At 39.2% G+C, this 16,762-nt stretch overlaps 1 protein-coding gene across 3 annotated transcripts in view; it reads right to left on the bottom strand.

Annotated features, from left to right (window-relative positions):
- The window catches only part of POLR3B (RNA polymerase III subunit B), a 110,764-nt gene that overhangs the window by 57,666 nt on the left and 36,336 nt on the right, over positions 1-16,762 (bottom strand). For 2 of the 3 annotated variants that reach the window (XM_055328029.1, XM_055328030.1), the window contains exons 11-15: positions 16,637-16,756; positions 14,830-14,964; positions 5,839-6,000; positions 2,985-3,185; positions 840-1,002 (exon numbers count right to left, since the gene is read on the bottom strand). In XM_055328029.1, the coding sequence (XP_055184004.1) occupies positions 840-1,002; positions 2,985-3,185; positions 5,839-6,000; positions 14,830-14,964; positions 16,637-16,756 (781 nt within the window). The remainder of the gene's footprint in view (positions 1-839; positions 1,003-2,984; positions 3,186-5,838; positions 6,001-14,829; positions 14,965-16,636; positions 16,757-16,762) is intronic. The other variant, XM_055328031.1, reaches the window with a different exon arrangement.

Consider the following 16,762-nt stretch of genomic DNA (forward strand, 5'->3'; position numbering starts at 1 on the left):
TTGATGTGAGGACAAAATGAGTTGATCTTCCATCAAACACTTAGAGCTGCTCTGCCCAGCACTGAGTACCGCTATTCTTCTTCAACTGCTCTTCCTGCCATTGTCATCTGCGAAATGAGGAAGGTGGACTGCGAAATGAGGAAGGTGGACTTTGTGCCCCAGGGTCCATGTGAGGACTCAGAGGGGCCCTGGATGACAATGCAGACTAAGAGCTCTTTCCGTGCTAGCCACTGGGATTTCCTGAATGAGGTGGCCAGGGAGCAGGCCTGTTTTGCTTCTCACCAGCCCACGCGGGGAGGGAATAATGCCCCTGGAATGAGGGGAAAGGGGAGAAGAGCATGGGATCCAGGCGGTCAGGATGAGCACACACTTGCTGCCAAGGCTCTGGAGGACTCTGAAGGGGATGAAAGGAGCAACTGAATCATGAACTGAAGAGAGGGACCTCTTGCCACAGGCTGCTGACAGTCCATCATCAAGTGGCTGAATATAAGTCAACTTGCTGTCAGGACTGGTCAGTTTTTGCAGTACATCTCAAATATTTAGCTTGAACTTAAAGATACTGCGTTGAACTTTATCCGCTGTAGATCAGCTGGCAGCTGTCAAAGGGCAGAAGGCAGCCAGCTTCTGCAATGCTACCTTGGGCTCTGACAGCAGGACCTCTAAGACCCTAAGGACCCAGCCAGTGGGATAACAGTTTCTATCACCATTTTTCTACCTTTAAATTAAGGCCCCCTGGACCCAGAATTGAGATTTATTTGTCCTTAAACACCTGGATGATATGGCTTCCTTCCACCTCCCCAAGACTGATCAGGCTCAACAGGTCTCCTTGATACACTCACCATTGAGGAAGACGAGAAACACATTTGGATAAGAGAGTTCTTCCCCACATAATAAATTCACATCTTCTACCCCCAGGTTACTGGCTAATTTAACAATGGGTCCATCTTCCATGTCAGTTGTGATGTGCGTCATAAGGGCCAAGTTTTTAACCAAACCACATGCCTAAAAAACAAAAGTCATTTCTAAGAATGGCCATTAGTAATACAAGGTACAGTTTGTGTCTGAAAATAGCTCACTGCTTTGCTGGTGGCAATGCAAAGCAGTATAGTCTTGTGGGGGACAGTCTGGAGATTCAAACAAAATACTTAAACATATACACAGAGGAATTTATCCTAAGGTAATAAGCAAGGATACATAGATTTAGACACAGAAATGCTCAGTAAAGTACTACGTGAAATGGCAAATAAGGATGGCATCATGAATGCTGCCTTAAAAAAAGAAACAGGGACATCTGGGTGGCTCAGCAATTGAGCATCTGCCTTCAGCTCAGGATGTGATCCTGGAGTTCCGGGATCAAGTCCTGCATTGGGCTCCTGCATGGAGCCTGCTTCTCCCTCCCTCTGCCTATGTCTCTGCCTCTCTTCTGTATCTCTCATGAATAAATAAATAAAATCTTAAAAAAAAAAAAAAAAGAAACTGATTACGTGAACTGCTATGCCCAGACAATGAAACACCACAGTCATTAAGATGACACTGTATAGAAACAGTAAAACAAAATAGTAATAGATGTGGGCACCTAAAAATCTACAACTGGCCGGAAATAAGAGAGTCAACAAAGTCAATGCTCAGTACTCTATAAAGGTTGTTGGTCATAGAAGGCAAAGGAAAGACTGAAGAATCGCTCCGGATTACGAGACTAAGGAGATGTGGCAACTGGAAGCAATGTGTAATCCCGGGTCAGAAAAAAGATATTGGTGGGATAACTGGCAACATTTGAATAAGGTAAGATTCTATAATCTACAGATTATAATCCTGTTATCAATTGAATTTCACAAGGTTGATAACTGAGCAACGGTCATGTAAGATGTTCATATTTGGGCAATCTAGGTTAAGCACTATGGAAATTCTTTGTACTAGTTTTGCAACTTTTGTGTACAATTGAAATTACTTCAAAATGAAAAAGAAATAAAATATCTTTATATTTTTATACAACCAAGAAAAAATTTAAGGCAAAATATGAACAAGGACGTAACACAAGAAGTAGAAAACAAAACACTTGAGATCTGATGTGTAAAGACTGTATCTTTGATTCTTTGAAATTATATGCACAACATAGGTACTTTACTGAGGTTAGCTGAAACAAACTCTGGAAAATTCAGTGTTCCAAAGCCCAAGGGTTATAAATTATGCAACTGTGACAAGCTGCATAAATTCTAGTGTGAATTTCCATATGGTTTAAGATAAATTAAGATAGGAATGATAATTTTCTAAAAATATTAACTCATATGGACTTCTATTTTCACCTCCCCCAGTCATAACAAATTCCTACACTTTGGAACTTACATGTTTTATACATCGTAACTAACGTATTGATTCATTTAGCAGATATCTATGGGGTATCTACTATGAATGAGGCTCTGCGCCAGGAGCTTGCGATAGAATGTGAACCTAACAAAGTTCCTTCTTCCAGAAGTTTACAACGAACAGAATTCGGTGAAACCAACAACGGTCAGCATGAGGGAGAAAGGGCCATGATGCAGAAATGGTGGTGTGTAAGAAGCAAACCCACTTAAGCTGCTTGGTTCTGTGCTCCCTGTTGGCTGCAAGTCTGATGCCCTCTAAGTACACCTAAGGAAAATAAGGAGTTGCTTTAAAAAAGATCCTTGCAAACAAAGATGAGGGTATCTTAATTTTCCCTCACATTCTTATCCTGTCTTCACCACATGGTTTGATTCTTGTGATAAGCCAAAGTAAGTAAGAAAACTGGCACTGTATTTCTATCAGGTGAGATACTAAATTGAATGCCTGTCAGTACTGGTTTTCAAATGGACACTGATGTTGTCCTAACAGGCTGCATCAATTATTTCTCTGCCAGATAAGTGGCTGACCCAAAAAAGGATACGCCCCAGAGAAATGGAGGTAGAAGCAGAACATCACCAACAGGTACTACCTATGACATAGCAGAGACTCCTCGGGTATCTTACCTCTCCTTCAGGAGTGTCCGAAGGACAGAGCATTCCCCACTGAGATGGCTGGAGGGAACGAGGACCACTCACTTTTCTTGTTTTTTCAAACTGAGAGGAGATTCTTGTCATCATGCCCAGGGCAGATATATATGACAAGCGAGACAAGACTTGAGTCACACCCTGGCGGTCCATTTTAAATCTCTTGAGAGACCAATTTCCCTATAGAGGAGAAAAAAAACACATAAGACCACTTCTGATCTGTTCGTATGTTGCCTGGTACTTTGCAGTTACTCTGAGAAGCTCATCACAGGAACTATGTATTTGTGAAATTAGAGCCATAATGTATATTCAGAAATCAAAATACCACAATTAAAATGAAAATTGAGTCAGGTCATTCACTGGTGCTTTCTAGGGGTTTAATGAATATCACCTGTGTCTAGCAACCAGGTCAGAACGCTCTGATATATCAACCTTATCACACTGCAACATTTACTTTCTGAAGAACTGGTAATATCCTGAACAAACCAGTTCAACCAGAGATTTCCACTGGAAGCAATAAGCTCATTAATAGAACACGAGGTAAAAGTAAAAGTAAAAGTAGCTTGTAGCTCAAAGAGTAATTTCATGTTGGGATATGTCATTATTTGGATGTCTTCCAAAATCTGTCTTAGAGGAAAATACATGAATAGAAAATACCAGAAAAATGACTCCAATAGCAGTTATTAGGGATAATGAATAAACTGTTGGCTTCCTAATCAAGGCTAAAAATTGCATATATATATTCACGTGAAGAAATAGTATATATTCTCTGTGACTATCATGTTGATCTTAAAATAGATTCATAGGAAATAAATCTTGAACATTAAATTTAGTTTCTCTTGTACATACTGAATATATCATGTTATATTAAATATATTACTTTATAGTTGTATCCAATATACACATTAACTATTCTGAAAGGTAATTTAAAGATGAAGGTTAGGAATGGTTAAATTTTCAATTCATGGCAATGGGACAGGAAAAAACAGTATGGCTAGAAAAGTGAAGTTAAAAATGTCAGAGAAATTACTGATTCAATCTTTCTGATTCAAAAGAAAAAAATAACATCTGCTAAATGGTGGCTCTTCATTTTTCTTTTGAGAATCTGATGAAAGAGATGTCTGTTCTCTTGGGGAAAATGCAGGTAGGCCCATGAACCAAAATTTCACATTCCACTTCCAGGGAAGACCCATGGATCTTAGGTTAAAAACCCTAACAGGAGAAAAACTGCTAGAGTTTCAGGAGGAGATAGGTAATCTGCTTGAATTAAAATTTGTAACCCTGGGGGCATTCCCAGGGTCACTAAAGTTTAATCATTATTATGGAAGAGCTATCATTGCAGAAACTTGAGTTTTTCGATAATGTGGAAAAGAGTTAAATTCTAGGAAGAAACTATCCATTACAAAGCGAAGAAACGGAGCAAACATATTTATTCCACCGGTTAAACACATGTTGCTTTTTCAGTTAACTCCTTTTCTGCTCTGAACGGGCGTAAGCTCAGTAAACCAACTGATGTCCCGCAAGTAGGCATAAGGACAGTAAATAAATATTCCACACAGAGCTAAAGGAAGGCCACAGCTGCCGGCAAATAGGAAGTAGATGGGGAGTAAAGCCAAGATGTCCAACAAGAGGATTTGTTCTAGTATTCCGTGCAAGTCTAATGAAAGGGAGAAGAGAAACAGACAAGGAGTCTAAAAATGCTCTTCTGAGAAAACTTATGTGTTGAAAATATGCTCCTAATGGTAACAGAGAATTTTAGAAGTTGATCCTCTTCCAGCTGCCTACACACTGGGGTATACCTGCAACAAGGTCTACTACAAACTTTTTCAACAAGCAGTTTTCTTCAGGCGGTAAAGCAGAGTACTAAGGGGCAAAATAACTACTTTAAAAAGCTATCATAACCTGAAACTCATGGGTCAGAAAGCAAGAAAAAGTGTGTTCAAGTGCTCTTTGGAGGCTTTTCTTCAAACATCTAGGGATCTTGTTTCTGACACGTTTGGGCCACAAGAATATAACAAGCCTACACGGGCACCAAGGCCCAGTTCACCTCCAGTTTGAGGTAGCTGTCCCTTGCAGGAGCTGTTCACACAGACTCACGGGCTAGTTTCTAAAGATGAGCACTGCAGCAAGTCTGCCACTAATTCTTTTCATTGTTAAGGGAATAAACGTGTTATACCAAACTATTCTTCTGTTGGGGTGAAATCCCATCCATAAAACCAGTTTTATGTCTGGCATACAAAGCACAACTAGATTTCATCAGATAGACCTATAGTCATGATGCTTTAAGAAAGGGAGCAAAAACCTATCTGATAAGCCTTTATGAAGAGCCAGGAGCCCTGCGTACATAGCAGCTGCCCAGGCCTGAATTCATCACTCATGTGAGGCACAGCTGATAGCCCTTTTAGGAATATAAACTTACAATGAAATGAAACATTTTGTATTGTTGTGAACAAAAGCTATCATTAATAAACCTACTCCCATTATGTCAGTTTTATTACAGAAAAAAAAAATGGGAAGAAGTATCCATTAAAAGAATGTCTATTACCAGTTAAACTAAAAGATTTTCCCTCTATGTAAGAGTTACCGGTTTTTTTTTACTGCCTGTTAGAACAGGGACTATAATTGGCAATAAAGCTACACAGTATCAAAATTCCTAATGATTAACATTTAAACTGTACACTGTATTTCAAAGTAGAAAATCTGTGATTTGTTAACATCCTTTAAATATAAATGTATTTTTTAACCTAGATTCCCAAAGTGCTTTGAACTTCCATTTCATGGAATAGATGTATAACTAAGTCAGGAAACCCTAAACATATGACTGAAGACTTACTGTAGAAATGGCATTCACCATGCCGTTGGTAATCTGGTCCTGACGCATGTGCTTCACAACATCAAACTGAGCTGCTCGTTGCTTAGGAATCACCTGGTCTGCAATCTTCTTCATTTCAGAATTAAATTTTTTGAATAAATCTTCAAAAAGAAGTGATAAAAGCTAAAAAAAAAAAGTATATGGTGATGCATTACTCATCTATTTAGTAAACTTTAGGTCTCTATTAAACTGTTTTTTAAAAAAAGATGGAGAAACTGCTTAACAACAAAGAAATATTCAAAAATTCAATTTGATAAATACACACTTTTCTATGTGCTTATCACTATACTAGGCACTGGCAATAAAAGCAAAAACAGTGACATAATTTCTGAACTAATTTAGACCAGTCATGTCCAGACTTTTAGATGTCACTGTCCAGAGACCGATGTTTTAATTTTATAGATAAAGATAATTAAAATCCCAAAAAGGGGGTGGTGGAGAAGAATTACCATTAAAAAGTCTGACAACTTGGATGATGCAGTGCTGTTTGGACCTCTCCTATATCCCTGGTAAAAATGTAAATTGGTACCACTACTAGGAGGACAGTTTGCCATTAATCTCATCTTCCCTATGCCCCCTCAGTTCCTCCCCTAGGTACATCTCCACAGCAGTACTTCTCAAACATCTCAAACATCAACATGCGTGGTAAAAATGCTCAAGGATTGTTAAAATGCAAATTGCTGGCCCCACCCCTACAGTTTTTAATTCAACAGGTCCAATAATTTGCATTTCTAACAAGTTCCCAGGAGATGTCAGAGCTGCTGGTGGGGGAAAGGCACCTTGAGAATCACTGCCCTACAGAAATGTACATCCCTAGACAGATACAAGATGTTCACAGCAGCATTATTTGTACGAACCAAAAACAGAAAGCCATACAAATAATATTTAGTTAGACAATTTGTGGCATACTCGAAATAATGGAACACTATAAAGCAATGAAAATGAACAAAAAACGCACAAAATCATGGCTGGATCTTAAAAGCATAATATTGAGTGAAAGAAGCCACATACAAAAGAATATGTATGATATGATTCCACTGACACAAGGTTCAAAATAGCAAAACTGAACTATAATTTGATGGCAAAACTCTACAGAAAAATCAAGGATATGAATATCATAAAAATCAGGCTATGGGGAGGATTTTGATCAGGTAGGACCATGTTGTGGGCAAGGGATGACTTTTTTTTTTTTAAAGTCTCCCATCCTTTTTTTTTTTTTTAAAGATTTTATTTATTTATTCATGATAGTCACAGAGAGAGAGAGAGAGAGAGAGAGAGAGAGAGAGAGGCAGAGACACAGGCGGAGGGAGAAGCAGGCTCCATGCAGGGAGCCTGACGTGGGATTCGATCCCGGGTCTCCAGGATCGCGCCCCGGGCCAAAGGCAGGCGCCAAACCGCTGTGCCACCCAGGGATCCCCAAGGGATGACTTCTAAACTGTTCAAATGATTTTTTTTTTCTCAATCTGAGTGCTATGTACAAAGGTATCTGTTTTATTACAATTTGTTAAGCTAAAATGTTTCATGAACTTTTTTGTATGTAATATTTCTTAATAAAAAGGTTATATAATACAATATCCACCAATTACTCTAACATCATCTCATTTCAAAATGACATATTAAGGCAGAGCAAATAATCTCAGAAGAAAAACAAGAAATAAATACAATTTGCTCCATAAAACCCTTACCATCCATACTTATTCATTCCTCTCCAGACCAGTGAAAACTGGCCCATGGACAATACCAATCCTCAGACTAGTGGTCTGGGCACAAGTCTACATAAGCAGAGAATGATATAAAGGCAACAGAGACCAAAGTAAAGTCTGAAACAAGACAGCTCAGCCTATGCTAGGAAAAAAAAGTGTTTACGTCCTCATCCTAAGATTATTGGAAAACAACATTAATGAATGATTTCATGAAACAGATGAATACCAGAGATGGAAGGAAGGCTAGGATTTGGAGGGAGTGGAGAGCTTATGAAAGATTTGCAAATTCCACATCCAGTAGGAAGTAGAAAGCCAGAAGACAACATCCACTCTAATAAAAAAAGATAAATCGGCTACAAAATCATATATTTCTGCAAGGTTGCAAGGCACCCAGGTGAACAGAATACAAATGGTGACAGTCTGTTCAGAGAGAGATGGGACATATGACAAAGATGATGATGTCTGCCCCAGAAGAATCAGACAAAATTTTAAGGACTTCTTAAATGCCAAATGTGAGCTACTACGAAAGCTTAGAATCATTTGGAGCCTCAGACACAAGAGGATTCGCATTCACAAGTTCTTTTCCATGGAGTGCTCACAAAAGACTGGAGAAAGATGCCTTCGTTGGAACAAGCAACAAAACCCTATTTCCTTGGACTTTTGCTCATATGAAACAAAATCTTTAAGTTGCCAGAGAAGCATCAGGAAACCCTCCTGACAATATAGTTCCAGGGAAAGGTGACCTGCACTGAGAAGGGATAGAAGCCTTCTGTTACCTTGAGGGTGGAAAGGAAAGCCCCCTGCTCCCACCATAAGCCCTGCATCCAGTAATAAGAACAGCAAGTCTACCGCTGGAGGAAGGCCAGTTCACCCTCTGGCCACCAATTCCAGGAAAAGATACCAGGCCAGATGGAAGAGGACCAGAAGCCAAACTGCAACTTTCCCTGAGAGGAGCAGGAAACAGGCCTGGGTCAAGGATCCTGCACTGGTACATAGCAAAAGCCACATACCACAGGAAAGGGCAGGAAACTGAAAGCTTCACTTTATAAAATTGAGGAATAGGACAGATTGCCCATTTTTACCACTTCTATTCAACATGGGATTGGGGGTACCATTCAGGGCACTAGGGGCAAGAAAAAGAAAATATATAAATGTTGGAAGGGAAGAAGTAAAACTGCCATTACTTGCAAATAACATGTATGTCCACGTAAGAAGTCTCAGAGTCTTTAAAAAAACAAAACAGAACCTACTAGAACCAATTAAGCTCAGCAAGCCTGCAAGATACAAGGTTAGTATACAAAAAGAAACTGTATTTAAATTTTATTAAAAGATTTATTTGAGAGAGAGAGAGAGGAAGAGGGAGAGCATGAGCAGGGAGTGGGACAGAGGGAGAGGGAAAGAGAGAATCTCAAGCAGACTCCAGCTGAGCACTGAGCCCAATGCGGGCTTCAATCTCAGGAGTCTGAGATGATCTGAGCAGAAACCAACAGTCAGATGCTTAACTGACTGAGCTGCCCAGGTGCCCCTAAAAGAAACTGTATTTAAAACATTACTGAGAGACATTAAAGAGAATCTCAGTAGTAGAGATATACTATGTTCACAGATTTGAAGACTCAGTATTACTTAGATGTCAATTCTCCCCAAATTATTCTATAAATTCAATCAAAATATCAATCAGAAACTAGCATCCCCTTTTAAAAAAAATGGAAATGGCAATACTAACATTTAAGTAAAAATGTTAAAAAAAATAAAAATAATAAGTAAAAATGTTAAACTCCTAAGTTCATGATGATAGAAAGGAAAAAAAAAAAGCCTTCATCTGTGGAAGAAATGAGATAGCTAAATCAATAGTCTATAACCTGGTTTAAAAAAATCTAGCAAGCATTTACCCTGCCTTTCCCATATAAATTATGTCTCGGTAACCGAAGAGATGATAATGAAAAATATTCTTTATTGAAAAAACTCCAGCTTAAAAAAAAAAAAGGCAGAAAGAGTAGAGTATCACTATTTTCCATGCCCTAATCAAGGTAATGGAATGATCATCATCAGCTGTTAAATAAAACCATCAGGAGAAAAGCTGATGTGGAACTTTAAAACAGATCAATCAGGGCCCAAACACCTAAACCCAGTGACCAATTCCAATGGCACAAAGTGTAGATACAACCAGTCATATTCTTCCTGATAGGATACAACAGCAAACTGTATAGTGCAACCCAAGAAGCATACTAGCCAAAAAAGAAAAGAGAGAGAGAGAGAGAATTTGAATATGATCTAGCCTATGAATTTAACTCCTGGTTTACAAGAAATTTAGAGAAGAGAAAAATAGAGAGGAAAAAAAATATATATAGAAAGACATCATGAGTATATCATTAGCAAAACCCAAACTTACAAAAAAAAAAAAACCCTTTAAATCAATAAGGAAAATGCAAATTAATACCATAAGGAGATGCTACTTTACACCCACTAGACAAAAGTTTTTAAAGTTTGATACTAAGACATAGGATGGAGATCATGAGGAACTCATAAACAGTCAACATACAAATACTTGGGAAACTAGTCTGATAGTCTCCAGTTAAACTGAAGATATAACTTGACTCCAGGACTAAGCATTCCTATTTGTAGAAATTCTTGCACTAGAAAATATAAATAAGAATGTTAATAATTTTTAAAAAGGGAAATCATAAAGAGAAATGATTGGTAAAATGGATAAAGTGTTATTTATCATATATATCTTAAATATCACATCATATTCCATATATACAATAGAATATAATACAAAACTGGAAGTATAGTGACATGCAACAAAATAAATATTAAATATAATGCTGAGTGACAAAAAGTGTTGCAAAAAATGAATAAATTATAAACCTTTTTTTTAAGGATTTTTATTTATTTGAGAGAGTGAGAGTGTGAGAGAGTAAGCATGAGCGGGGTCAGGGGCAGAGGGAGAAGCAGACCCCTCGCTGAGCAGGGACCCTGATATGGGGCTTGATCCTGGGACACCAAGACCATGACCTGAGCCAAAGGCAGATGTTTATTAACCAACTGAGCCAGGCACCCCAGTATGAATCTATTTTTACAAAACCCAAAAATAAGCAAAAAAAACTTATATTGTAATAAAATATTTAAAAATTTTTAAATTTTAAAGAAATTTCTGGTTGACCCTTGAACTACACATTGAGAGGTGTGGCCCAAGTCCTCCCACTGGCCCAAATGTGGGTAGAAGTTATAATTGCTTCTCCCAATATAGTAGAAATAAATGAAACTGAAGCCTAGCTCATTAAGGCGACATGGGTTCTGTCTCATTGGTGGGAAACATTCGTCTGGAGCCCTGAGCCACAGCCCTGGTCAGGTCAGGTCCTAGCCAAGACCAGCCTTCCAGCCCTCCCCACAGCCATTTGTAGAATACTACCAACTGACCTCCAACACCATGTAAAACAGAAGAATCAAACAGCCAAATCCTGCCTGAACTCCTGACCCATAAAGCTGTAAGTTATAAAGTAATGGTTGTTGTTTTAAGCCACCGTTTTGGGATACTATGCCACATAGCAAGAGATAACCAGCCATTTATATAAAGTTCTTGAAACTAGGGCAGCCCAGATGGCTCAGCAGTTTAGCGCCGCCTTCAGCCTGGGGTTGATCCTGGAGACCTGGGATCGAGTCCTGCGTCAGGTTCCCTGCATGGAGCCTGCTTCTCCCTCTGCCTGTGTCTCTGCCTCTCTCTCTGCATCTCTCATGAATAAATAAATAAAATCTTAAAAAAAAAGAAGTTCTTAGGTGTCTTGAGACACCTAAGTAGGTGTCTCACTACTAATAAATAGCAAGTACACTTCTTCAATATTAAAATGGATATTACAAGTACTTAAGTTCCTCTGTAAAATTAATTGCACTAGTTTTTTGTCCCTTTGTAGGCCCTTTTTTTTCCTTTAAAAGAAAAAGCCTTGACATATTTGTAATGTAAGTTACCTAACAAAACATTAAAGTACTATCACTGAGGTGTTACATACCACATCATTTACTTACAAGGAAATTCTGAACCTCAGTAAGCTAAAGATTTTCCAAGTTCCAAACGGACTATACTCTTGAATGTTTATAAACCCATAGGTAGTTTTTGGATTCATAATGAAGATATTCAAAACAAATGAGTCTTTTCAAGCTACTTACTACCAAAGTGAGATTTCCAAAGTGGAATGTGATTTTGTTAGACACGTCTTTCTACTAAAATCCACTCTGCAGATAGGAAAACCCGGATCTTAAATTTGACTATACCATGTCAGAAGTGTTCTAAAAAAGAAAACTTCCTCCTCTGAGAGCTTAATCCTTTCTTCCACGAAGACCCTGCAGCTTCACTCATGGAAAGAAAAGGATGTGGGAATGGGAGCAGGTGCAGAGGGGTGAGTGGGATGAAGAAGCCCATTGCAGCAACTTCCTGTGGAAACTGGCAAAAGGAACTTGAATAAAGCATCCTGAACAGAAGTAAATGCCCTTAACCTAAATCACAGAAGCTCAGCTCTATTTTAATTAGCCCTTTACACTTAGACTTCTGTGTCTCAAGTTATGACAAAGATTTTTTGGATTCCAGCTGAATTTGTCTCCCCCTTCACCTCCCCCCCCCCCGATTCACACCAAGGAAATGCCTCTCACACTAAAGAAGTAAAACGTAGGAGTACGCTCGACGGAACTACTGCCTCATTAAATTTCCACACCTCTAGATGTTCGGTTTAAGAGAAACTGCATTCTCCTGTTCACAGGGCAGTGAGAAACTATAGGGCCACATCGTATAATAAGTCACATTATTTAGGTCAAGAGTAAAATGATTAAAAGCGATGAAGTGCTGGTGATAATATTCAACACCCTTCCTTGCTACTATGAGGCCTTCCAGCCTGCTTACAACAGGAACACTAAAGAGCAAATTATATTTAAGGGAAAAAATGCTGACAGCTCATCAATTGATTTGCAATGAAAATGCTAAAAAAATTAATAAAGAAGTTAAGCTGCTGAAATACAGTTTCACCAATTAGCTTAATGTCAGAGAATTCTAATTAGGCGTCTTGAGATTGCTATTTAGTGTTAAGCCTTCATTGTGCCAAATTCTCCTTTTCACACAAACTGGTTGCAAAATTAAAGACATTAGGCAGCCTTAATTACATTATCAGAACAGCTGGGATTAGGCAATCTCTGAAGTCAAGACGGCATTCTTTTGTCACAGGGTGGAAATCCCTGGCTTTCCAGGGTGCCGGATTTTTGGTGCCGTTCCATATCTCACCCATACAAAGCAAGCTGCATTAGAAACAAAAAATTTGCAGACAAAGAATAGAGTAATGCTCAGCAAATAATGAACACATTACCGAAAAAGAAAAGGTAGGTGAAAAGATTAAGCCTGAAATCGGTAGGTTTTGCTAACACCTCTACTGGCGGCTGGCCTGCCAGCCCTCTGGTGGCAGGAAGACTGAGGAAAAGCTCTGTGAACCCACTTGGCCAGTGGATGCAGCTCTGTTATCTAAAGCTGAAGCACATTTATACTCCCTCGTCCCATGGGGTGTGAAATTAGCAGCTATTGTTTTTACACATTTTTGCCAACACAATGCCTTTTATGTCTTTACATTGTTTATAAAGCAATGTTTTCTTGCACATGGGAACCCTCTTTTTAATTCTAATTTTTTAAGCAACAGGATAGTGTCTCCTCTCCTGACTCCATTCCTTATTCCTCTAAACAATCAACATTTTTTAATGAACTCATTTAATACCATGATTTCTTCCCATTAAGAAACTAAAAATTAGGATTGATAGTGGTGGGGATACCTGTAATACCCTGAACAGAGGTAAATCTGAAAGTGGCAGAAAACCCGCCTGCTAACATTACCTAGTAACCACACAAAACTTCTCCAGTAGTCTAGACACTAGCCCTTTTCTAAAACCCAAAATTGCTATCATTTTTTAATCCTAGTTTTAAAATTTTAGTTGTAGTATCTGTTATGCTAGCCACCATCATGTGTCATCTAGAATATTGCCACAACCTTCTAACTGCTCATTCCCTGGCCTGTTTGTCTCCAAATCTGATCAACTGAAAATCAGATAGCGTTACTTCCCTGGTTGAAACTCTCCAATGGTTGTCCACTATGTGGAAAACTAAATCCAAACCCCTTCTTTGGCCCATAGGCGGTTCTCCAAGTCCTCCCCATCCCCACACCTCATTCAGTTCGGCCCAGTGATCCTCCTCCAGCTCCCCATTGCTGGAACTGTGTAGGGATGGATGCGCTCACAAGGGTCTCTTGCTGGAACATGGTTCCTGAGGTTGCAAGAGACTGGCTTCTCTTCACTCAAGTCTCAGCAGGAATGTCTGAGGGCTCAGCTTAACATACATCGCTTTTTTCAAAGAGATCTTTTTTGATCTTACCTCACTAAGGTAATATCCTTCCCTCCACCAACACGACAGCTCTCTAACATTAACCTTTTAGGGGAGTTTTCTTTAAACACCTAGGACTATTTAATACTATCTCATTTCTTTCCTGTTCACTTGTTCACTGTCTCTCTCCCCTCCACCAACTTGTGAGAGCAGGTGCCTCACAGAGTGTCACTCACCCAGACATCCTCTGGTGCCTAGTAACTTTGCATGTGGATCCAAGAGAGAAATATAAGCGATTCCTGTCTTTGATGAGCTTACTGGCTAAGGGGGAAAGAAACTTGCAGGTAAAGAATTATATACACTTCAGCATGTAAAAAAACCTAAACAAAGTGCCACTGGCACATCTGGAAGACAGATCAACTAACATCTCCTAGGATTCATGGAAGGTTTCAAAGAGGATAACTCAAAGAATGAAGGATGGGCGGGAGCACCTCACTAGGGAGGGGGCAGAGGGAAACAAGGGAGCAACTTAGGCAGAAGGCATGAGTCAAAGGCATGGTAGGATGAACAAGCATCAGGGTATGCTTGGGAAGATGTAAGTGGCCTGCCCTGGCAAGAGGCAGGGCTAGAAAGGTGTACTGGCGCCAACATCATCAGGGATCCCACAAGCCCTGCTAAGAGTCTACACTTTGTTCTATAGAGTGAACTTTTATGAATTCCACAGAGGAGCTGGAGGAAAAGGGAAAGTGGGCAGAGAAATAAGCCCTAGGACTGCATGTCAGGTAGCGAGGCTCGTCTTTTACTTGTTTTAATATGAGGATTGCAAGTAAGCATTCATGCTTTGAAAAACCTTGAAGCCCACATCTGAAGTTCAGGCCTGCTGACATAAAGTAATTAAATCACCTGTCCTGCCAACTCCAATCGCTTGTTACCATAATAGTCTCGGTCATCCACTTTATTATCTCCTTGGGCCAGAATTACTCTTCGCACCATCACTGCAGTGTAGATACACTTCGCTCGGAAATTGAATTCTTTAACCTGTAATTAATTCAGGAGTTAGAGAAAATTTCTGAGGCAATGCACATTAGCCACTATCAACTCCTTCCTTCCCTATACATTTCATGTATATATTCCTCCACTCTTCCAAAGAGGTGGTACCCACTAACCCTGCTTGGGCTGGTCTGGGAACTCAGAGTTGTCACTTCCTTTCTCTGGGTCACTAGGCACCATGGCAAAAGGGCCAGGACACTACCGGGGACAGAGAGGCTGCTTAGAAAAGCACTGGGGAGCCAGAGACACTCACTGTTGCTATTTGACTTTTAAATGGTCTTTCCAGTCATTCAGGAGTTTAAAATTCCTTTGAGTCCCAGCTTTAATATTAAGAATTTTCTAATTCTTTGAATTAGCTCAAAACACATACAAATGGCAGCCAAAGGGCAGAATCAGAGATCTGTATATTTTTTAGCCAGCAAGGTGTTTTAATGAGAAATGAAACTGTTTAGGTGGTCAGTCTCCACCTCTATTGATCCTTCGACTGTCCTTTATGATCAGCTCCTCACGGTAGAGTCTGCAACCCCTGAATTAGATCGTTCATGAACAACAGACATGTAACTCATTATAAACCAGACTATTTGGTTAGCAAGATTGTTTAACAAATAATTCTTTTGCTTAGAAGAATAATATTAGAGAGGAATGATAGCTCTTGCCCACATCCCACATGGCCAATCTCTGTTTAACGAAAATGAATAAAAAGTAAATACAACTGACCTTTGAACAACATGGGTTAGGGGCACCGACCCCTCGCTATGTCAAAAATCTGTGTATACTTTTAATTCCTCCAAAACTTAACTACTAATAGCCTACTGTTGACCAAAAATCTTATGATAACATAAACAGCCAAGAACACATATTTTGATTGTTATATAATATATTCTTCTAATAAAGAAAGCTACAAAAAAGAGTTCTCAAGAAAATCATAAGAGAAAATACATTTACAGTACTGTACTTACTGAAAGAAAAAACAAATTTAAGTGGATCCACACAGTTCAAACCTGTGTTATTCGAGGGTCAACTGTTCTAGGGTCTGAAGACAGATTCTAGTTCTCTCTCTGACCAGTAGCCAGCTGGGTGACAAGATAAACCATCCAGCTTGTCTGGACCTGAGCATCTCACTTTAAGTAAAGGAGGCTGGACAATGTGAACTTGAACATTCAAGGTCTAAGAGATGAACCATCCAATATTTTAAAAAGTCTGTGGTGGCAATGGTAGCACAAGTGAGAATGCACTCAGGGCTATACACTTAAGAATGGTAAATTTTATGTTATGTATTTTACAATAAAACAGAGTATATGAGCAAGGCACTGTAAGCCTGTTTCATTTAAAAACATCTAACACCATCTCTGTCCTTCAAAACCATGAAATCTAGTAGCAGCACTAATATATGTATGAATATAAGAAACTGTAATTTTAGATTGAAACCAGGACCCATGAGAGAATAAACATGATGCCAATGATAGTAGACAGCTAACATTCCTGAAGTACAAACAAACTACTGATAATAGAAGATTATTTCCATGGTGCAGTCCAGTCTGTTCAGAGTCCATCTTTTCTTATGGAACTAGATGTTAAATAATGTAAACCTATATTCAAAATTCTTTAACAGACGGGCCCCCCCTTGACCACAGTTCACAGCTGTGCAGCTGCCACTCACTGGCACGTGTGTGAGGATGGTAGAAGCCAGGAGCTCTCTTGCCTCTTCTATCTTCGTCTTCTTTGGTCCACCGCCCCACATCCTTTGCCTCCTTACTTTGTTCCCTATATATTTTAATGCCTATAA

This window comes from Nyctereutes procyonoides, unplaced genomic scaffold, assembly GCF_905146905.1.
Source record: "Nyctereutes procyonoides isolate TBG_1078 unplaced genomic scaffold, NYPRO_anot_genome, whole genome shotgun sequence".
NCBI classification, from domain to species: domain Eukaryota; kingdom Metazoa; phylum Chordata; class Mammalia; order Carnivora; family Canidae; genus Nyctereutes; species Nyctereutes procyonoides.